We start from the raw sequence: 23521 nt of genomic DNA, 5'->3' as shown, positions 1-23521 counted from the left end.
TGGGCCTTGGAATGCACACACAGCCCTAGTTTCATTTCAGAAGACACCAAGAAGCTGGACAGTTTGAAAGGGCAGCTGTTGTTTCACTATTGCACTTCTTGGCTTGTTAAACACCCTCCTAGCTGTACTACAGCCTGTGCTTGAAGACACAAAAGTACCATCCTGGAGGAAAGGCACCCAAAGCTTGACAAAGGCTGAAGGGAGTGCCTTTGATCACCCCTTTTCCCAAGAGGTCTCTTTAGCTGAAGTTGCTGACAAGAACCAGACTTGACAGCCTAGAATATGCTTATGGTTTATGGTTTTATTTTTTGGGTCCTCAGTCCTGCATGGGATTCAGGAAGTGGGTGCTGCAGAGGCTCCAGCAAGGCATCAGAAACGCCGGCCCCGCACCCAAGGGCGGCGCAAGATCTCCTCCAGCTCTGGCCTGTCCGCGGGGTGCTTGGACAAACAGCAGCAGATCAGATGTAGGCACTCTGGGGAGAGAAGCCAGAGAGTGCTGGTAATTTTCAGAAGGCTCCTGCTCAGCTGCTGACGGCGCCCACAGGGCCCGGGCCGCGCTGCGTGTGCTCAGAGCTGCGCCAGCCTCCCAAGGGACTCTGCCCTGTGTGGGAGAGTGGCATGCTGGGACACATGCACCTCCTTCAGTTGCACGGGCCACCTCCTGCAGCCAGCTCTTGAGGGCAGATCCATGTCCTGTGGAGCTGGGTGAGGGCCATGCTGGGCTGCATGCTGCCATCTGCAAGAGTCTGCCTACTTGAGGCCAGATACCAACCTGGAGAGATCTGCTGCCTGAAGAAGGGCTGCCCCAACCTGATGTCACAGTCCTCCTGGAAGGGGAGGTTACCACACACCATGACATAAAGCAGCACGCCCAGGGACCAGATGGTCGCTGAATGGCTATGGTAGACGCCAAGGCAGATCCACTCGGGTGGGCTGTACGCGTGTGTTCCTAGGGGAGATGGCTGGTGCTGTCCAGATGCAGGCTGCTGGCTTTCAGCGCCTGGTGCCCGCCTCCTGGCAGAGGCAGGAGCTGCAGCAGTGGACACAACTTCTCCCCGAGGCCAGCCCACATCCCCCAGGCAACTGGCCAAAGCCAAGAAACCATTCTGCAAGGCAAAGAAGGCCAGCAGAGCAGCCCAAGCCCTTGTGGGCCTGCTAAGCTGAGGGGCCAGGAGCTGGCTTTTGCAGCCGCCCCTGTGGACAGGGCCAGCAGCCAGCTCCTGAGGCACAGCATCTGCTGCCAAAGGGCAGCCAGCAGCCAGCTGAAGGATGCAGCCTGCAGCCCAGGAGGGAATGGGGCCGTGCAGTGCCTGGCACTGGGAGCAGGGCCCGGGCTGTGGGCTCACAGGCAAATTGCGTGAAGACTTGCTCCTGGAGAAAGGTGCCGCAACCGAAGTCAATGAGCTTCAGCTCGCCGCTCTCCAGGTCCACCAGGAGGTTCTCCGGCTTGATGTCTCGGTGCAGGACGCCACAGGCAGTGCAGTGCCGCATGGCCCCCAGCACCTGGCAGAAAAGCCAGCGTGCCATCTCCTCACACAGGAAGCCCTGCTCCAGCAGCAAGTGCAGGAGATCCTGCGATGGCTGCGGACGCTCCATCACCAGCAGGAAGCTGTCAGGCAGTTCAAACCAGTCGAGGAGCTGGATGATGTTGTGGCAGCCAGAGCCCACCTTCTCCATGAGCACGATCTCCACGGGAACACGGGTGCCGTCGGGCTGTGAGGAAGAGACAATGCCGCCAGCAAGCCGGATGCTGCCAAGCTGTGGCTGTGCTGCCTCCTGCCTGGGATGCCCCAGTGCCCTCTTGGGCAGACTCCCTGCTGCTTGGCATTCCTCCTGCCCAGGGGTTGCTTGGAGGTGCCCCCTGCCCGGCCCTACTGTCCATGTTTGGCATCTCTGGGCCCACAATGCCCCAATGGCTTGCACGCTGAGCCCATGCCCGCTCCCCCAGCCATCTACCGCCTCCCACTCCCGGGAGCCCGGGCTTATCCCTGCCAGCTGTGCCCCATTCTGTCCTGCTGGCCTCGCTCACACACCAGCTCGTCCCACTGCAGGACGCTGTCCCGAGCCATGCGTTTAATAGCCACCTGCAAGCCATTGAGAGAGAGAGAGAGGCTTAGCTCAAGTCCTGCCCCTCCCCATCCCTCACCCTCCTCGCACGCCCGGCCATCACGGCCACTCACAGGGCTCCCATCCGAGAGGCGGATGCCTGAGAAAACGGTGCCGAAGCCACCACTCCCCAGCTGCGGACCCAGCTGGTACAGCTCCTGCAGCTTCTTCTTTTGCCCTGCCACCAAGAGCGAGCCATCAGCCTTGTGCCCAGGAACCTCCCCAAATGCCCGCATTGAGTGCAGCGGGCTGGGCCAGTGTGGCTCATGTTGCTCTGACCTGCTTCCTGCTGCCTGCCGAGCTGTGGCCACCGCCTTGCAGCCATCGGGCTGTTGAGCAGCAGAGCTGGGACAGCAGAGCATGCAGAGGCTGCAGGAGCCGGAGTGCAGTGTGGCTGGATGGCACCGTCACTGTCCCCGGTGTTGTGGGCTGGACTCTGCTGTTGAGAACGGCCAGGGCTACAGCCCAAAGCTTTGCACAGGGGGAGCACAGGAGCAGCTGCAAACCAGACGGGTTTTTTAAGCCGTGCCATCAGAACTGGCACTGCAAACAGCCAGGGACTGGGCTGCTCTCAGGGGCCATGGCCTGGCCTGGGGTGTCCCTCAAGAGCACTGGGCCAGCCTCAGACAGCTCCTCAGGAGATCTCACCTGCTCTTAGAAAGGCCTTGGCAGTAGTCAAGGGCCGTCTTGGGGCAGCTTCCTGGAGATGGAGGAACCTCCTTGGTGTTTTGAGGGTCATCTCCACCACCAGGCTTGGGCTGTTGCCAGCTGGCACAACTTGCACAGCGTTCTGGCAGCTGTGGGATGACAACTGCTGCTTCCAGGATGCTTGCTGTTCCGCCAGCTGCTCCTGAGAAGGCTCCCTTGGATTGGGCTGGGCTCCCACTTGGACTGCTGGGCTTTCCCTGGCCACATCAATGGTCAGGGTTGTAGCCTTCTTGTTGAAGTCTGTGAGTCCAAGGGAGCTGGAAGAACTGTCCGTGGGCTCTGCACCTTTTGCAGGCTGACAGGTCTCCCTGAGCCTCTGCGAGGGATGGAGGCTGTCAGGGATAGCAGAGGCTCCTGGCAGAATGGAGGCTCTCTGACAGCCTGACATTCCTGCCTGGATGGTGGGTCTCTGCTGGTGTGCCATCCTTGCAGGCCTTGAGGCTTTCCCAGGGCTGGAGAATTTTCCTGGGAGCAGCCTCTTGGGGTGATGCAGGCTTCTGGAGGAACCAGATGAGCCACAGCAGGCCAGGTGGCCTCGGTTCACCAGCTCCTCCAGTTCTCTCCAGAGTGCCTGCCACGTCCCAGGATAGAGTGGCACACACGTCCCATTGCGATCCCAGAGCAGCAGCATCAGTTCCTGCAGCTCCTGGGCCACTGCCATGCAGGAGCCCCAGCTGCAGGAGCTGTCCAGAGGGATTGCAGGAGCACGTGGCTACTTGAGAGGGGCCGCCAGGGGCCTGGAGTATCTCGGAGCCACAGAGGCTCCTCGCTTCCTCCGTGAGCCTCTAGGCCAGACCCAGCAGCGCTTGCTCTGCTTTGGCTTCCATGTCTGCTGCCTCCGTGGTTGCCCGTGGCCAACAGCCCAGCAGACAGCCACAGCGGCCAGCAGCAGGACAAGCACAGTCATCAGGACAACACCGTCATTCATGACTCCGGCACGTCCCATCGCGACTGCACTGGCCGCTGTGGCTGCTGGCCCGTGTTGTAGAGCGACAAGGCAATGATGCCACAGTGCTGTGGCCAGGACAACTGTGGCACATCACAGCCACAGGAGGTGATGCTTCCAAAGTGACCAGCAATGATGGAGCCCAGCACACTCAATGACATTTTTCCTGGGGACCTTGCGTACCAGTTCCCTGAGCAGCCTGAAGTCTGCTCTCCTCATGCCGTGAGCTGAGGCTTTGCTGGCCCTTTTTCTCTTATCCTATGTTTGAACATCAATTTATTTGTGGTTGCTGTGGCCACCAATGATGGCCACCAATCTCCACTTGGCTCAGGGCATGTGGGGCTCAGAAGGAGGCCTGGCTCTAGGGGAGCTGAGCTGGAGAATCCTGGGCTGTGGGGGGCTCCCCCCTTCCTGGGAGGAGGCTTCCTTGGGATGAAGAAAGGTCTGGCATGAGCCACGAGGCCCCTGGCCAAGGGATGGCAGTGGGGGATGTGTCTGTAGCAGATGCTGTCTGGAAGGAGCTTTGGGAAGAAGTAGGAGTGTGTAACGTGATGGTCGTGGATGGGGAGACAAAGAATGCACAACTCACGCTGCAGGTGCTCATGAGACAAACAGCCTCATTTATTATTTACAACTCACTTAAATACTCAGTTCAAATTTCCCAGGCTAGACAGCCATTGGCTGATACTTCTTTCCCTGCCCAGCCTCCTGGCCAGTGGTGTGCAGTGGTTCACACATAAATTAGGCTAGCCAGACTAGATTTGACTTATGTCTAGATTTTCTTTGGCCAGTCCAGACCAGCTGCACTGTGACACTACTGCAACAATTCACCCTTTTCCGTTCAATTCAAAATATAGAAATTGCTCTCAGTTGTTTTATCTGCAAGGGCCCTTTGCAGACATGGTAACAGGTACAGCATAGGTTTCATTTGAAGTTTTTGAATTAATTTTGAAGTGCGGAATAAAAGGAACCCTATAACTCGCAGAGTAGTTATAAGAGCAGGTATGAATTTATTCAGTGCTGAGGTGCATGGGGATATCTCCTCCAAAAGCATGCACACCTTTTTGATTGGGTTTTCCCTTTTTATCCTTTACAGACTAGATTTACACGATACGCCTAATACATATTAATTTCCTAACCCTGCCTGTCTTCACTTCTTATTACAATTAGCCCCGTTCCCCTTTCAGTCCTTTGGCCGCTTATTGGGACTTCAAATCTGTTTCTTCCGGCTTAGGGTCCGAGGAATCTCCTTTATCTTGTGGTGCCTTTGTCTTTGCATCTTGTTTGTGTATTCCAGTTCCTTATCTCATCTTGCAGTCTGGCTCTTTCTCCTGTTCTTGTGGATTAGGGTATGTTTTTTGTCAGACACTCCTTTTAGTCAAGCATTTCTTTCTAATTCTTAATTTCTCTGTTTCACAGGTGAGAAATTTGGACCCAAAAAGTGGAATTAAAAGGAGAAAAAATAGGTATTTGAGTGCCCAGATGGGAAATTTGGACCCAGAAGTAGAAATTTGGTGTTAAAAGGGAGAAATTTGGCCTACAAAATAGGAATTTGGGTGCCCAAATGGGAAGTTTGGACCAAAGCAGGGGAATTTGGGAAATTTAGACCCATAAGGGTGAGTTTCGGTGCTGAAAGGCAGAATTTGGGCCAAAAAAAGGTTGACTGGAAGGTCCCGGAGTGGCCCGGCTGGCTCAGGGATGAGGTTTCTCTTCACTCTGGTTTCCAGCCAGCAGATGTTTGTGGGGTTCACTGATTTTCTTCAGGAATTTGAGTCTTATCAAGCGAGTAAAGAAATCAGGGGGAGACTCTCTCCCTGTGTCATGAGGTGACTTTACCTTTAAGGTGGTTGTGAGAGCTAAGGAAGTTGAAGTTGCTGGGGACTGAAAGGAGTCTCTTCTCCTGACCAATTATTGGTCATTACTGGGAATTGACAGCAATTTTAACCATTGAAAAGGGAGATCAACTTGTGAACCCTACCTTAAGATGTAAAGTCAGGGCACTTTAGTTCTCTTTGTTTCCTGGCTGTGGAGGGTGGCAGAGCTCCAGGCCTCCCGTTCCCTGCCCAGGCCGTGCGGCCGGGCGGGGACGGGGCCGGGCCTGCTGCGGCTCCCGGCCGGGAGATGGGGGGGCCTGGGGAAGGTTTTCCTCGGGCCGGGCCGGGCCGAGCCGATCTCTGGCTCGGCTGCAGGTTTTGCTGTAACTAAATTCACTAGAAACTGCCAAGTAAAGAAAGAAAGGGGCTCTGAACCTGCAGCAAGCAGAGACAGCCACACTCTCCAGAGCAGCTATGAAGAACCTTCCATCGCAGACGGCTCCAGCTGCTGCTCGGCAGAGATCACCGAACCATCTACAAAAGCCTGGGCAAGATTTTAACTCTTTCATTACCCAGATGAGACTTGCAGATTAATCTTTTTATCCAGAGAGAGAAAAAGAGAGTGATCAACATGAAAAGAGACTTCATAAACTACCAGTGACAGGAAAGAAAAGAAGCTTCAGGAAAGGTAGAGAATTAAGAAGAAGCTTTAATTAAGCTGAAATATCTTTCTGTTAAAACTATGGAGATGGACAATGAAGTCCTGAAAAGAACTCCTTTAATTCATGATACAGTATCTAGGGAGGAATAAAGTGTTCAAAGTGTAAATTTGAGTAAAAAGTAGAGTAATTATGGTATAGTGAAGTGCTGGGAGATTTGAAGCCTTGAGAGGCAATGAGAAAACTGTTTTCTAGTGAAGCTCACAGAAACAGATAAAGAATGCTTTTTTTGCCTTTGAATAACTTATCCTTAAAAAGGCTATCCCTAGGCTCATGGCCCATACGCACTTCAAGAGTGATGTGAAAATGGGATGAGCGGGCTCTAATAATAGCAGCTCTGGGTAGCTAACATTAGGGCAATGGAAAACTATAACAAAAATAGTTTTCTTGTGAAAAACTCCATAAATTAACAGGAAGAAACTTCTGTATCTCTACAAAGACTGGTGAAAAGACTGTAGCAAGAATTGGGACTGTTTTAACCACCAAAGTTCCAAAGTTTTTGTCTCTGTTGTCATGTGAACAAGGGAATAGCGGGTAGACAGGGGATGAAAAGGTTTTTCTAGAAGTTTATTCTGGGGTTCTTATTACTGTAGTTTGTCAATAAACTTTCTTTTTTTTCCATTTTAAGTTGTATGCCTGTTTTGCTCTTGTTCTAATCCATATCTCACAGCAAGAAATAAGTAATTTTCTTAGTTATTGGTTTAAAAACACAACAGGCCCAAAGCACCAAGGATCCACTGTGACACTGCAGGGCCCAAAGAACCAAGGATCCACTGTGGCTCCACGGAGTGTCATGGAACCGTGGCGACCATTGTGACACTGCAGGGCCTCATGGAACCATTCTGACACCAAGCTGGCTGGGAGTGTGGATGTGCTGGAGGGCAGGAGGGCTCTGCACAGGGAGCTGGACAGGCTGGATGCAGGGCCCAAAGCCAACAAGGTGAGGTTGAACAAGACCAAGTGCCGGCTCCTGCACTTTGGCCACAACAAGGCCTGCAGTGCTCCAGGCTGGGGCCAGAGTGGCTGGACAGCGGCCAGGCAGAAAGGGAGCTGGGCCACTGATGGACAGCAGGCTGGACATGAGGCAGCAGTGTGCCCAGGTGGCCAAGAAGGCCAATGGCCCCTGGCCTGGATCAGGAATGGTGTGGCCAGCAGGACCAGGGCAGGGATTCTTCCCCTGTGCTGGGCACTGCTGAGGCCACACCTCGAGTGCTGTGTCCAGTCCTGGGCCCCCAATTGAGGAAGGCCATGGAGGGGCTGGAGCGTGTCCAGAGAAGGGCAACAAGGCTGGTGAGGGGTCTGGAGAACAAGTCCTGTAAGGAGTGGCTGAGAGTGGTGGGTTTTAGCTCTAGCTAAAATCACCAGAGTACTTCCTTCTTTCTTTCTGTGAGATATGGATTAGGAGAAGGGCAAAACAGGCTTAAAATTTAAAAGTAATAAAGAAACTTAATGAACAAGACTACAAGAAGAAAAAACAAGAATAAAATCTACAGAAACCTTTCCACCCCCTACCCAACTTTTCCTTTCCCAAGTGACACGGCAGAGACAAAACCTGGGATGTTAAAGCAGTGCCAACTATACAATAGTCTTTTCATCAGTCTGTGCAGGGAGAGGAGTTTTCTCTTGTCATGCCATGGAGAGTTCTCCACAAGAAACAGTTTTCTCGTGGCTTTTCATTTCTGCAAATGGCAGTCACCCAGGCACAAACTCTGCCCTCTCCTCCCATTTTCACACCACTCAGAGGAGCTGTCCCCCCAAGCATCCGGCCACATCAAGAATGCTGCTTCTCAATGCTGCATTGGTGCTGAGCAGTTTTGATTTTAGGGAATTTTGGGCACACTCCCAGTGCCAAGGAAAGCTGTGTCTCCTGCTGTTCACAGACAGAGAAGGGCTGCTGGGAGATGTGGTAGTCAGAGGCTGCCTGGGGTACAGTGACCATGGAATAATCGAGTTTTCAATATTCTGGGACAGAAGGAGGGGCAGCAACAAAACTTCTACACTGGAATTATGGAGGGCAGACTTTGGCCAATTCAGGATGCAGATTTGAGTAGAATTGAATCAGGTACCGATTTTTTTAAAGGAAACAGTCCTTAAAAACAAAGAAGTCCAGGAAGGATGAACACATTTCCAGAATAAACGTCTCAAAGGATCAGGAACAGCCTATCCCTGTGTGTCAAACAGTGAGCTAGTGAGGAAAATGCCTGGCCTGGCTGGGCATGGAGCTTTTTCCAGGAACTCAATGAAAAGATGAGGGTCCATCACCTTTGGACAGAACGACAGGCAACTCAGGAAATATTTAAGGATGTCGTTAGGTGCTGCAGAAAGAAAAGTAGAGCGGTGAAAGCTCAATTAGAGCTTAACCTGGCTGCTTCTGTGAAGGATAATAAATATGTTTTTATAAATACGTGAAAGGCAAAAGGAGAGGTAAGGACAACTTCCATTCTTTATTGGGGGGATGAGGTTATCAAAGATAAGGAACAGGCTGAGAGACTTAAGCCCTTCTTTGCCTCACTTTTCAACAATAAGACAGGTTGCCCTCAGGACAAGTGTTCTCCTGAGTTGGTAGATGGCACAGGAAGCAGAAAAGACCCCCTGTAATCCAGGAGGAAGCAGCTGGGGACCTGCTGAGCCACTCAGATGCTCACAGGTGTCTGTGAAACCAGATGGGATCCATGCTAGGGGCATGAGGGAGCTGGTGGATGAGCTCCCCATGCTGCTCTCCATCATTTACCATCAGTCCTGGCTGACCAGGGAAGCCCCAGAGGACCGGAGTAGCCAGAGTGAATCCCATCCCCAAGAAGGGCTGGAAGGAGGATCTGGGCAACTCAGGCCTGTCAGCCTGAGCTCGTTGCCTGGTGAGGTTTTGGAACAGATCACCTTGAGTGCCATCACAGGGCACCTCCAGGATGGCCGAGGGGTCAGAGCCAGCCAGTGTGGATTTCAGTGTCTGCATTGATGGTCTGGATGGTCTGGATGGAGGTCTGCTTGGCCAGCTCATAGCCAGCACCTCCAGCTCAGCAGGCCTTGATTTCTGGATGGCGGACAGAGGTGTCTTGGACTGTTGCAGGATGCACAGGGTTCCTTTGCTTTTGGTCCAGTGGGTGAGGGAATGAGTGCTCTTCTTGTGGGGAGGTCTAGTAACACTGCTCAGGGCATCACTGAGCACCTAGGAATCATTGATTCAGACATCACAGGGTGGATTTACGCCGTGGTTACCATGCTCACCCCCCCAACACTGCAGGGCCCAAAGAACCAAGGATCCACTGTGACTCCACGGAGTGTCATGGAACAGTGGAGACCATTGTGACACTGCAGGGCCTCATGGAACCATTCTGACACCAAGCTGGCTGGGAGTGTGGATGTGCTGGAGGGTAGGAGGGCTCTGCAGAGGGAGCTGGACAGGCTGGATGCAGGGCCCAAAGCCAACAAGGTGAGGTTGAACAAGACCAAGTGCCGGCTCCTGCACTTTGGCCACAACAAGGCCTGCAGTGCTCCAGGCTGGGGCCAGAGTGGCTGGACAGCGGCCAGGCAGAAAGGGAGCTGGGGCACTGATGGACAGCAGGCTGGCCATGAGTCAGCAGTGTGCCCAGGTGGCCAAGAAGGCCAATGGCCCCTGGCCTGGATCAGGAATGGTGTGGCCAGCAGGAGCAGGGCAGGGATTCTTCCCCTGTGCTGGGCACTGCTGAGGCCACACCTCGAGTGCTGTGTCCAGTGCTGGGCCCCCAATTGAGGAAGGCCATGGAGGGGCTGGAGCGTGTCCAGAGAAGGGCAACAAGGCTGCTGAGGGGTCTGGAGCACAAGTCCTGTCAGGAGTGGCTGAGTGTGGTGGGTTTTAGCTCTAGCTAAAATCACCAGAGTACTTCCTTCTTTCTTGCTGTGAGATATGGATTAGGAGAAGGGCAAAACGGGCTTAAAATTTAAAAGTAATAAAGAAACTTAATGAACAAGACTACAAGAAGAAAAAACAAGAATAAAATCTCCAGAAACCTTTCCACCCCCTACCCAACTTTTCCTTTCCCAAGTGACACGATAGAGATAAAACCTGGGATGTTAAAGCAGTGCCAACTATACAATAGTCTTTTCATCAGCCTGTGCAGTGAGGAGTTTTCTCTTGTCATGCCATGGAGAGTTCTCCACAAGAAACAGTTTTCTTGTGGCTTTTCATTTCTGCAAATGGCAGTCACCCAGGCACAAACTCTGCCCTCTCCTCCCATTTTCACACCACTCAGAGGAGCTGTCCCCCCAAGCATCCGGCCACATAAAGAATGCTGCTTCTCAATGCTGCATTGGTGCTGAGCAGTTTTGATTTTAGGGAATTTTGGGCACACTCCCAGGGCCAAGGAAAGCTGTGTCTCCTGCTGTTCACAGACAGAGAAGGGCTGCTGGGAGATGTGGTGGTCAGAGGCTGCCTGGGGTACAGTGACCATGGAATAATCGAGTTTCCAATATTCTGGGACAGAAGGAGGGGCAGCAACAAAACTTCTACACTGGAATTATGGAGGGCAGACTTTGGCCAATTCAGGATGCAGATTTGAGTAGAATTGAATCAGGTACTGATTTTTTTAAAGGAAACAGTCCTTAAAAACAAAGAACTCCAGGAAGGATGGACACATTTCCAGAATAAACGTCTCAAAGGATCAGGAGCAGCCTGTCCCTGTGTGTCAAACAGTGAGGTAGTGAGGAAAATGCCTGGCCTGGCTGGGCATGGAACTTTTTCCAGGAACTCAGGAAAAGATGAGGGTCCATCACCTTTGGACAGAGGGATAGGCAACTCAGGAAATATTTAAAGATGTCGTTAGGTGCTGCAGAAAGAAAAGTAGAGCGGTGAAAGCTCAATTAGAGCTTAACCTTGCTGCTTCTGTGAAGGATAATAAATATGTTTTTATAAATACGTGAATGGCAAAAGGAGAGGTAAGGACAACTTCCATTCCTTATTGGGGGGATGAGGTTATCAAAGATGAGGAACAGGATGAGAGACTTAAGTCCTTCTTTGCCTCACTTTTCAACAATAAGACAGGTTGCCCTCAGGACAAGTGTTCTCCTGAGTTGGTAGATGGCACAGGGAGCAAAACAGACCCCCTGTAATCCAGGAGGAAGCAGCTGGGGACCTGCTGAGCCACTCAGATGCTCATAGGTGTCTGTGATACCAGATGGGATCCATGATAAGTGGATGAGGGAGGTGGTGGATGAGCTCCCCATGCTGGTCTCCATCATTTACCATCAGTCCTGGCTGACCAGGGAAGCCCCAGAGGACCGGAGTAGCCAGAGTGACCCCAAGAAGGGCTGGAAGGAGGATCTGGGCAACTGCAGGCCTGTCAGCCTGAGCTCAGTGCCTGGTGAGGTTTTGGAACAGATCACCTTGAGTGCCATCACAGGGCACCTCCAGGATGGCCGAGGGGTCAGAGCCAGCCAGCGTGGATTTCAGTGCCTGCATTGATGGTCTGGATGGTCTGGATGGAGGTCTGCTTGGCCAGCTCATAGCCAGCACCTCCAGCTCAGCAGGCCTTGATGTCTGCATGGCGGACAGAGGTGTCTTGGACTGTTGCAGGATGTACAAGGTTCCTTTGGATGCTTTTGGTCCAGTGGGTGAGGGAATGAGTGCTCTTCTTGTGGGGAGGTCTAGTACCACTGCTCAGGACATCACTGAGCACCTAGGAATCATTGATTCAGACATCACAGTGTGGATTATTGCCGTGGTTACCATGCTCCCCCCCACAACACTGCAGGGCCCAAAGCACCAAGGATCCACTGTGACACTGCAGGGCCCAAAGAACCAAGGATCCACTGTGACTCCACGGAGTGTCATGGAACCGTGGAGACCATTGTGACACTGCAGGGCCTCATGGAACCATTCTGACACCAAGCTGGCTGGGAGTGTGGATGTGCTGGAGGGCAGGAGGGCTCTGCAGAGGGAGCTGGACAGGCTGGATGCAGGGCCCAAAGCCAACAAGGTGAGGTTGAACAAGACCAAGTGCCGGCTCCTGCACTTTGGCCACAACAAGGCCTGCAGTGCTCCAGGCTGGGGCCAGAGTGGCTGGACAGCGGCCAGGCAGAAAGGGAGCTGGGGCACTGATGGACAGCAGGCTGGACATGAGGCAGCAGTGTGCCCAGGTGGCCAAGAAGGCCAATGGCCCCAGGCCTGGATCAGGAATGGGGTGGCCAGCAGGAGCAGGGCAGGGATTCTTCCCCTGTGCTGGGCACTGCTGAGGCCACACCTCGAGTGCTGTGTCCAGTCCTGGGCCCCCAATTGAGGAAGGCCATGGAAGGGCTGGAGCGTGTCCAGAGAAGGGCAACAAGGCTGCTGAGGGGTCTGGAGCACAAGTCCTGTCAGGAGTGGCTGAGAGTGGTGGGTTTTAGCTCCAGCTAAAATCAGCAGGGTACTTCCTTCTTTCTTGCTGTGAGATATGGATTAGGAGAAGGGCAAAACAGGCTTAAAACTGAATAGGAATAAATAAACTTTATGATCCAGACTACAAGAATAAGAAACAAGCATAAAATCTCCAGAAACCTTTCCTCCTCCCACACCCAACTTTTCCTTTCCCAAGTGACACAGCAGAGACAAAACCTGGGATGTTAAAGCAGTGCCACCTATACAATAGTCTTTTCATCAGTCTGTGCAGGGAGAGGAGTTTTCTCTTGTCATGCCATGGAGAGTTCCCCACAAGAAACAGTTTTCTCGTGGCTTTTCATTTCTACAAATGGCAGTCACCCGGGCACAAACTCTGCCCTCTCCTCCCATTTTCACACCACTCAGAGGTGTGTACATGGGCCATAAGCTAAGTGGTATATTTAAAGGATGAGTTATTCAAAGGCAAAAGTTCATCTCTGAGAATAGAGGTTTTCTTCTTCTCTCCCTGAGGGAAAAGGGTCTTCATCAGCTCTCATCTCCCTCTCTCTCTGTTCAAGCTCTCATGGGATCACAGCTACTCCACCATCAGCTTGGCTTCATCAATGGATACCTTTGCCCAGATCCACAGCTTGAATACTTCAATTCCCCCATTAATCTTTCATGAATTAAAGGAGTTATTTTTCAGAACATTATTATTCATCTCCATGGCCCTATCAAAACACTATTTCAGATTATTAGAGCATCTCCCCATTCTCCTTCCATCTGAGGCTTGATTCCTTCTTTTACTGACCTTGATGTTTCACGTTGTCTTTTTCCGTGTCACTTGGTTCTTTTCTTTTCCTGGAGAGAGGATTAAAGTCTGCAGGTCTCCTGTGTGTAGTGCAAGGGTTAAATGTGTCCCAAGCCATGGCAGGCAGTGGTGGTGTGGGATTTCAGGTGTGGCTGGTGCCAGCTCTCAGGAGCTGTCTGTGCGGGCCGGGGGGCAGGGGGGGTGTTGGCGAGTGTCATCAGCCGTGGCCTGGCCCAGCCTGGGGGCCGGGGGCTCCCCTGGGAAGGGCTTTGGCCACCCCGCTGGAACGGGACCCGGAGGGCTTCCCGGGAAAGCCAGCACCGCAGCAGAGCCTGGCCTGGCCTGGGGGGGATCCCGCAGTCTCCATCTCCCCCCGGGAGCAGCTGGGCTCCGGCCCAGCCCCCCCCAGGCCGCACAGGCCACGGGGGAGCGGGGCCAGCCACACCACAGCTCTGCTGCCTTTCAAGGCTGCAAAGAAAGAGACCAGTTCCTGGCCTTGGGTGTTTAAAAGGTGGCATTCACAAAGGTGAAGTTCCTTTTCAGTGGTGCAGAATGCTGTCAGTTGTCAGAACTGGCCAGCTATTGGCTTGATCTCAAGCACAGAAGGAACTCCCCACAGCCTCTCTCAGAGGAATCACTGCTGTGGGTGTTTCCCACTTCTTTCCCTAAATGCTAAACTACCCCACCCTTTGACCATCACATAATTCTCATAACTCACAGGCATCAAGGCCTTATTTAAAACCAGTTAAGTTGGTCTAGTATCAACCAAAAATTCTACTACATTTTTCTTTCATTTTCCCCCAGTTTCATTTTTATTACCAGGGGTCTGTTGGCATGAACTCCCCAGGTCCCCTTCATTCTTCTTGTGGATGTGTGACTGCAACCACCCCTCCTTTCCCTTCTTTCTTTTGGCCATCTCACTTCCACTTTGGACACTCATTTTTCCAGTGGCCAAATTCTCCACAGTTCGCACATTGGTCTCTACCCAGTCGAGATGGGCATCGTTTGGGAGGTCCTTGTCTGTGCTTTCCTTTCCCTTTTCCTTCCTCCTGTACCACTGCTACTAGCTTCTTCATTTCTTGCTTATATCCCTCTTCTCAATTGCTGAAAACTCTCCATGCCTCTTGCAATAAGGCTTCTAAGTTTCACCCATCTGCCCCCCAAAGCTTTTGGAGTTTACCCCTCATGTCCCCCGTGGATTGTTCCAGAAATAGATGAACTAGCTGCTGTATTCCTACTTCAGAGCCCGGCTCCAGTGGTGTGTGTCTGTGCATGGCGTCCTTCCAAGGATCTGGGAATTCCCAGGGAGATTCCCAGGGACCTTGTTTGATTGCATATAAGGCTGCCCAGTTCATGGTTTTAGGTCCAGCCCTCTCCACTCCCTTCACTCTCCACTCCTGGCAGCTTTCTGACTTTCCCCTTGCACTCGACTGATTTGGATCCCATTGTGGGTCCTGCAGAGGAAAGTATTCTTTTCCATCCATTTGTAATGTTTTATAATGATCCTCTGCCAGGTCCCCTGCTGGTTTTAGAACCAATTGTTTCTCAGTTTTGGTTAATGCATCTAATAACAATTGTGTGTCCCTTCAATCTGGGTTATGTTGTCTGACTATATATTGTAAACATTTGGCAGTGTTTACTGGGTCACTTGGATAATTCTTTGTGACCTTTTCTCAGGCCTCTGTGTCGAGAGGAGAAAAGGGTTCCTTAACTACCATTGTCCCTTCTGGTCCTATTGCTTCCCACAAGGGTGCCTGTAGTCCCTGCTTTCTGCTCCGGGATGCAATCGGGCTACCTGGGGGTGTTGGGGCTGATGCCCCCTTAAAGCTGTCGGGAGGAGGTGGAGGGGAAATGGAGCTTCCAGGTGTGGAGGGGGCAGAGGGGCAAATGGAGCTTCCAAGTGCACCTCTTCCTCCTGCTGCCTCCTAAAGGGAGGGCTGATTAAATGAGTACAGTTCTGTTCTTGCTGGGCTGCTGCTGGATAGGCCTTACTCAGCCTGATGCACCGGTGGCCGAGGCTGCAGCTCCAACAGCACCGTTTGAGCTTCCCTTTGTTGGCCTGATTTTCTTTCTCAAGGGCCAACACCAAAGGATCAGAGGGGGCTTTGATCCCACAGTCCCTCTGCCATTCAGGGTTATTCCAGAGGGAGAAAAACATATCACAGCCCCAAAGCTCATCCCACTTCCCCTGGTGTCTAAGGAAAAGCATGAACTGCAGCAGGGTGTTGTACTCTGCTGTGCTACTGGGGGCCACCTTGCACCGTCATCCAGGCGATCCAACAGCCACCAGTGAGAACAATATTTTATTGAACTCTTTGTTCTCAGTGCCCCCAGGGCTTGTGATTTCTTTCCAATGTGCTAAGACACATCCCAGTGGGCTGGCCCTTGCTACTTCTTTGCTCTGTTCTGCCCCCATTATCTTCTTCTCATCTTATCCCATTTTGATCTAAATTTTTCCTCACAATTTCTCACAGTATTTTCCCACTCTTCTTTGTGCACAACCCAAGTCTGAGGCACAAAATGGGTCCTTCCACACAAAGGCTTTAAGATCTCAGGCTCACGACCAACCTGTCCTCGCTCACACTGCGGGCACCCCCTGGGCTGTTGGGCAGAAGAGCAGTGCCAGCGTGGTGCACAAACCTTACACTGGAATAATACCCACACAAAATGTTGTCCCTGTTGGGAGTGAAACACCCCAAGAGCACAAATACACATTATTCCTGGCACCTCTTCTGTCCCTCCTGGCATTTCCAGATCTTTAGGAGAGGGCTGTTCCCAATCCAAAGCTGTGATCTTTCCGGCAGAAGTTTGATAAACTCCCTCTAATAACACCCGCTCGTTCCCTCTATCTGTCCAGTGGTGCCCTGGGTTTACAAACTCCCAAGGGTCCAGGCCAATCCTCTGGGGCAGAGGTAGTCCTTTAATTTGCCTTGCCAGGCTTGTAGCGTTCTTTCAGCCCTTCCATCACTTGTTATGACTAATAAGATTGAACACCCAGCGTATCCAACACAGAAAGTGAAGGAAAGTTACCAGTGTGCTGGGATTATAACTTTTGACACAAGAGAGCACTATTGCTACAGAAATACACACAAATCACTAAAAGCTCTGCAAAAATCCACAATGACCACTGAAAATCTTACAGTGAAAGAGAGAAAAACCCAAAACTATACTCTTAAAGATCATGCACTACACTTCTAATTGTCCTAACCAGGTCTCAGCCACTGTCTCAGTGTCTCACACACAACCAGAAGTCTGGACATAACACACTTCACCAAATAGCAGCATTAACACAGGGGTTCGTTCCAGCCACCCCCAGAATTGCCAGTGGCCAATCCCTTTGGTCAATGAACCCCCCTTTGCCGGCCCCAGCCGGTCCCCTCCTGCCGGCCGCGCAATCAGCCCAAGCGGTCCCTGCACCGCTCACTGACCCATGGTCACTTGCAAGCCCACCTTACCCCAGCAGGGACGAGGCTATGCGCAGGGACGTCTCCCTGCGGCTCAGCAGCAGCAGCCCTTTAGTCCAGACCCCCCGAGGCTGGATTATAATACAAACCCTTTGATCCACGGGCAGCAGGTTCCTCGTCTATCCCTGCACTGAGCGCACCAGTTGAGGAGTACCCCGAGAAGATCCCGGGGCGCGCCTTGGGGAGTCCATCCCCCGTGTGCTCCCACAGGGGGATAGAGAGGACTCCTGCCTGGCTCCCCAAAACTGACACATGGAAAGACTCTAAAACTGCAGTAGTTTAAAGTAGGTTTGATTATTTGTTATTGACAGGCACCCGGGCACAGGGGGGATTGATCCTCCAAAGACGTGTGCAAAGGTCATAAGGCACCTGTGAGGGTCTGATTAAGACCTTTTTGTCGAGTCATTCTCTATTTATCCCCCAAGGTATTCCATATGCATAGGATTGCACAATCCATCTCATGCATATTCATTTATTGGCCCCTCCCATCTCCATTCCATATGGTAATGAGCTCCACACCCCTCTGGGCATGAGCAGTTCACTCTGGTGGTCACTGAGGGGTCTTCAGGGATGAAGGCTCTGAACTGTCCAAACCCCTGGGTCAGCTCTGTCCAGCTCAGGAGCCTGAGGGACTCTTTCATCTCAGTGTTTTTTCTTTCCTAGGGCACTATGTTAAGATACATGTTAGAGCCACTATACAGTGCAGTAAATAATTCTGATTAAGACCTTTCTGTTGAGTCATGATCCTAATCAATCACATCTAAATGTATATGAATACTTCTGCTTTGCTGTTCTTCATTTTGAGGGACAAAGTTGTACAAAGGTTCAATTCGACCTATATAATCCTTTACACAGAAATCACTGACAAAATCTGGGGCTGGGATTTGATCCAGCCACTCCCAGGCTCCTCTCACAGAAAAAGTTTAGAAAGCCTGAGGGCCGTGGCTTGGGGGATCTTGGGGTGTAATTGGGGTGTTGGGGGTCCTTTCTGCACCTGGTGACCCAACAGCAGCTTCTCTAATAACCTTTGCCTGAAGCTCCCACTGTGCCCATGACAGGAGCCCCTGGCAGTGTCGGTGACATCCCGGCTCTTTGGCAGCCTGGGCACTGCTGGGATGTCACCCTGGAGCCCCTGGCAGTGTCGGTGACATCCCGGCTCTTTGGCAGCCTGGGCACTGCTGGGATGTCACCCTGGAGCCCCTGGCAGTTTCTGTGCCATCCCGGCTCTTTGGCAGCCTGGGCACTGCTGGGATGTCACCCTGGAGCCCCTGGCAGTGTCTGTGCCATCCCGGCTCTTTGGCAGCCTGGGCACTGCTGGGATGTCACCCTGGAGCCCCTGGCAGTGTAGGTGACCTCACTGTTCTTTAGCAGCACAGGGATGTCACCACTGGACTCCTGTCACTGCCTGTGACAAATTGGCTCCTTGGCAGTGTGGAGACACCTCTGTTGTCACCCTGGAGCCCTGGGACTGTCACCTCACGAGCCTCAGGAAGATGAAGGAGCCCTGGGATGTCAGCAAGGAGCCCCTGGGACTGCACATGAGCTCACAGCTCTTCAGCAGCCTGGAAAGCCTGGGATCTGTTCATTCCTGCTCTGCTGAGGATGGATCCTCAGCAACTTGGAGGGAGGTACCCTGATGAGTTTTACTTCTCCAGAGGCTTGTTCAGTCTTCAGCTCTTCAGCCCAGGAATTCAGTCCCAAAAATTCATTAACATTTCAAACTGCTCCAACAAGACTAGCCCCTGTGAGTAATTTAATTTCCTACCTTCAATTCTTCTGTAGTTAATTATACAGATTTTAGAAGTGTATTCAAAAAGAATATACTTTATTTTTAAATAATGTAGAGGTTTTTTTATCCTATTTAGTTTTGTTTTCCTGTTTATATATTGATATCAGCAATCTCCAGTTGATATTGATCCTGAGCACCTCCTAAATCACTCTTAATAGATCTGAAAATCAAGTCCCTTTGTTAGCATTCAGGGACACAATCACAGAATGATTATATGAAGGTGCTTTATTAAAGAGCTCTGGGTATCAGGGGTACACATACCCAAATCCGACCCGTCTTGGTTTTGAGCTGAACATGTTTTTATACTCTATTGTACTGAGCTGAACATGTTTTTATACTCTATAACTTACATATTAATTATTAAACTTACATTGTTCTATTGTATACATTGTTTTTACCCAAGCATGGATTTCTTGTGATACCCCTCAAACCTTTAACATAGTTTCTCATTACTCTTTAAACAATAATTATATCTAATCACATCTGACAATTGTATCATTTACCAGATACTGCTTACACAGGTGCAGTTTCACATGATCTTAGCAAGCACAAGGCTAACATTTCCCAGGGCCTACTTTTAACACTCTTCCCAAGGCTTGCCAAGCCTAACTTTCTTCCTCACTCTCCTAATTTCCTATGATTTTAAAGTGTTTTACTATCACCATTTATGGCTGACAATCCATCAGCCTTTGTCCCTAAAGCCCCCCATCTCAGGGCTGGGGTCTCATCCCAGCTCTGGCCCCCAGAGCAGCTGAGGAATGGAGCCACATCCAGGGGTGTCCCCAGGGCTCAGGGCTGGGGCCAGCTCAGTTCAATCTCTTTATTGCTGCTCTGGCCCAGGGCACCCAGGGCCCCCTCAGGCAGCTGCCAGGGGAGCCCAAGCTGGCTGGGAGTGTGGCTGTGCTGGAGGGCAGGAAGCTCTGCAGAGGGATCTGGGCAGGCTGGAGCCATGGGCCCAGCACAATTGGATGAGGTTCAGCAAGGCCAAGGGCCGCGTCCTGCCCTGGCCTCACAACCACCCCAAATCCCTGGCCGTGCCCTGGCCCTGATCCCCACAGCCTGGCCTGTTCCCTTCATCCCTGCATTGCCAGGGACTCTGTGGGACACGGCAGCTCTGCTGTGCCTATGGAGGGAGCTCCAAGTGCCACCACTGCACTGGGAACCACAACTCAGCGCCTTTGTGTCCTTTGGGGCTCAGCAACTGGGGACACTCAGAGGCACAGCAAGTTTCTCTTCATGGCCAACAGAACAAATGGAAACATGATACCATTTGAAAAACATCAAAACTCTTCACTCAGCAATGTGAGACAACCCAGCAGCATCTGACGTGCCCACTATCCACCAGGGATATCCATACAGTAACATTTTTAGATAAAGGTAATTGTAAGAGCCTTAAACACAATTAAGATGTTTCATGATGAGTTATTTGAAGTTCTGAAAGAAAGACTGGGCAACTCCCTGAAGCTCCAAGTGTGAAGCCACTCAGATGAGAGCCATTGGAATGCCCAGAGTGCAGCTAGAGGAGGAAGTCTGGGAGCAATGGGAAGGACACAGATGCAGCTGCTCTCGTTAAGAGATGTCCTTAGACACGGCCATTTAAACAGGAGAGGTGGAAACTCCTGAATGAGGAAGGACATGAAATAAGAGATAGAATATTGGTGACACAAATTGAAGATCAGTATTCCTTTTCCTGACATTGTACTATTCCAGGATATTCCTGCTTCCTCCTGGCGGGAAAAGTTTTACCTTTTTTTAAAGTTCTCAACTGACCCAGCTAATGAGATGTTCTTGTGCACCTCACAAGCTGCAGGTGCCCTACAGCCCTGGAGGGTTCCTGTCCCATCTGCTCTGCTCCAGTCGCAAACAAGGACCAGCATTGTCCCAGGATCATCCGAGAGCTGAATGGGAAAGGATCTCAGCAAGTCTGCAGCCCAAGGTGTCAGCAAGAGGCCCAGAGCAGGTGGTTCAAGGCTTGATTTGGTGTGGATTGGCAAATGGCAAAGAACAGGGAGGGGGCAGCATGTCAGCACCTGGCTGAGGCCATGGGAACAAGGGTTTCCTGCTGTCGTGGCTGCTGTCCCCTCTTTCCCCTTGCCCCCATTGTCTTTTGTCTCTGGCCAGCCCCCGGTGAAGAGCCTGGCTCTGTGTTCTCCATCAGCTCCTGGGTGGCAGTGCCAGGCTGGGATGAGGAGCCCCTGAGCCTTCCCTGCTGCGGGCTGGACAAGCCCAGCTCCCTCAGCCTCTCCTCACAGCCCAAGGGCTGCAGCCCCAGCTTGGAGGCCCTGGCGTGAGCCTGCTGCAGCTGCCAGACATCTTTCCTGCCCTGGGGAACCCAAGCCAGGCCCCAGGGACCGGGATCATGCATGTCCTTGATGTCCTGCTCACACAGCCCCGGCCCCTTGTCCCCGTGCCAGGCTCTGGGCTGGATCCTGTGCAACATCCTTAGGCTGTGGCTCCAGGAGCACCGGGGGGACAGCGGGGGACAGGGGACCCCACTGGGCATGGACAGTGTTGGACTTCTCTGGGGGGGTCAGTGTGAGGGGGGGCTGGGGCAGAGTGACCAACGCAGTGACCTCACACAGCCCCCTGTGATGTCACAGCCTGCTTTGTGACGTCACACAACTGGTCTGTGATGTCACAAACCACTCTGTGATGTCACACAGCCACATTGTAATGTCACAGCCACCTCTGTGATGTCACAGCCTGCTCTGTGACATCACACAACTGCTCTGTGATGTCACAAACTGCTCTGTGATGTCACAAACCACTCTGTGATGTCACACAGCCACATTGTAATGTCACAGCCAAATCTGTGATGTAACAGCCAGCTCTATGATGTCACATTCAAATCTGTGATGTCACAGACATTTCTGTGATGTCAGATCTTCATCCTGTGATGTCAGAGCCTGACCTGTGATGTCACGTAACTGGTCTCTGATGTCACAAATCACTCTGCGATGTCACACAGCCACATTGTAATGTCACAGTGAATTCTGTGATGTCACATCCTGCTCTGTGATGTCACAGCCTGGCCTGTGACATCACACAACTGGTCTCTGATGTCACAAACCACTCTGTGATGTCACACAGCCACATTGTAATGTCATAGCTAACTCTGTGATGTCACAGCCATTTCTGTGATGTCATAGCCTGGCCTGTGACTTCACAGCCTGCTCTGTGATGTCATAGCCTCTTCTGTGATGTTACAGTCTGCTCTTTTACATCACACAACTGGTCTCTGATGTCACAGACCACTCTATGATGTCACACAGCCACATTGTAATGTCACACCCTACTCTGTGATGTCACTGCCTGCTCTATGATGTCAGACCTCCACCCTGTGATGTCACAGCCTGCTCTTTTATGTCACACAGCTGGTCTCTGATTTAACAAACCACTCTGTGATGTCACACAGCCTCATCGTAATGTCACAGCCACCTCTGTGATGTCAAATCTCCTCCAGATCTGTGATGTCACAGAGACAGTCCATTATGTCACAGCTGCTCAGTGACCTCACATAACCCACTCTGTGATGTCACAGCCTGCTCTATGATGTCACAGCCACCTCTGTGATGTCAGACCTCCACCCTGTGATGTCACAGCCAGATCTGTGATGTCACAGAGACAGTCCATTATGTCACAGGTGCTCAGTGACCTCACATAACCCACTCTGTGATGTCACAGCCCTCTCTGTCACCTCATGTCACCAGATGATAAATTGTCTACCCCAGGTGAGCACACACTGCTCCTTCTCCAAACTGTAGTGGTTTAGATTTGCCAATTTCTTTTTCCTGGCCAACACACCAAATAAATGTTGTGATTGTAAAGCAGTAACTAAAAAAGCACTAGAAAACTTACTTATTTCTTGCTGTTAGATATGGATTAGAACAAGAGCAAAACAGGCTTAAAACTTAAAAGTAATAAAGAAAGTTTATTAACAAAACTACGAGAATAAGAAAACCAGAATAAACCTCCAGAAAATCCTTTTTATCTCCCACTACCCAGAATTCCTTTGTTCACATGACAGCATAGAGATAAAAACTTTGGAACTTTGGTGTTTAAAACAGTCCCAATTCCTGCTAGAGTCTTTTCATCAGTCTTTGTAGAGAAACAGAAATCTTCTTCTGCTAATCTATGGAGTTTCTCATGAGAAAACTATTTCTGTTATAGCTTTCTATTACTCTGATGCCAGCTGCCTCGAAAAATCCCTTCAACAGTTCTCTCCTCCCATTTCACATCACTCTGAGGTGTGTATGGGTCAATGAGTCTAGGGATGTCATTTTTAAAGATGAGTTATTCAAAGGCAAAAGGTCTCTTCATCTGTCTCTGTGAGCCTCCCTGAAAACAGTTTTCTCATTGCTCCTCAAGGCCTCAAATCTTCACTTCACTCTGTTCCAGCACCTCACTGGAACAGAGTTTTTGCTCAAAATCCACACTTTGAACTACGTTATTCCTCCCTATATACTCTGTCATGAATTAAAGGAGTTTTTTCAGAACACTATTGTCTATCTCCATAGCTCACCTTATAGCTATCTTGAAGGTAAAGTCACCCCATGACACAAACCCACTGGGCCATGGACACCACACAATGCCCATGGTGGAAGGAGGGGAACTGGAAGTTCTCCAGCCTCAGTGTCCTGCCAGCTCAGCCAGGCCCACTGGAACATTGGGCTCCAGCCCCAGCAGGGACCAGCAGAGAGACCCCAGCACAGAAGAATGCATGTGCAAAGGGGAGGGGAAATATGTTCATCATTTTGGGCTCATGATTACCATATGTCTGTTTAGTCTGGGACAATCAATGAATGGGTGTGTGCAAAATACAGAACAGAAACAGAA

The 23521-nt window shown here is 51.3% G+C and overlaps 1 protein-coding gene and 1 long non-coding RNA gene across 2 annotated transcripts in view; one reads left to right on the top strand and one right to left on the bottom strand.

Annotated features, from left to right (window-relative positions):
• LOC147649008 (uncharacterized) overlaps positions 1–23521 on the top strand; it is a 769650-nt gene that overhangs the window by 252489 nt on the left and 493640 nt on the right. The window lies entirely within an intron of this gene.
• LOC147649019 (serine/threonine-protein kinase pim-1-like) lies at positions 329–3760 on the bottom strand. Its single transcript, XM_086864845.1, is given in 8 exon segments — positions 329–473; positions 773–949; positions 1347–1713; positions 2034–2084; positions 2181–2284; positions 2386–2451; positions 2755–3130; positions 3611–3760. Coding segments are annotated over 8 exon segments (1395 nt in total). The 3' UTR covers positions 329–369.

Source organism: Cyanistes caeruleus, chromosome 28 (assembly GCF_971803275.1).
Source record: "Cyanistes caeruleus chromosome 28, bCyaCae1.hap1.1, whole genome shotgun sequence".
Lineage (NCBI taxonomy): Eukaryota > Metazoa > Chordata > Aves > Passeriformes > Paridae > Cyanistes > Cyanistes caeruleus.
This window is presented reverse-complemented; position numbering and strand designations above follow the sequence as displayed.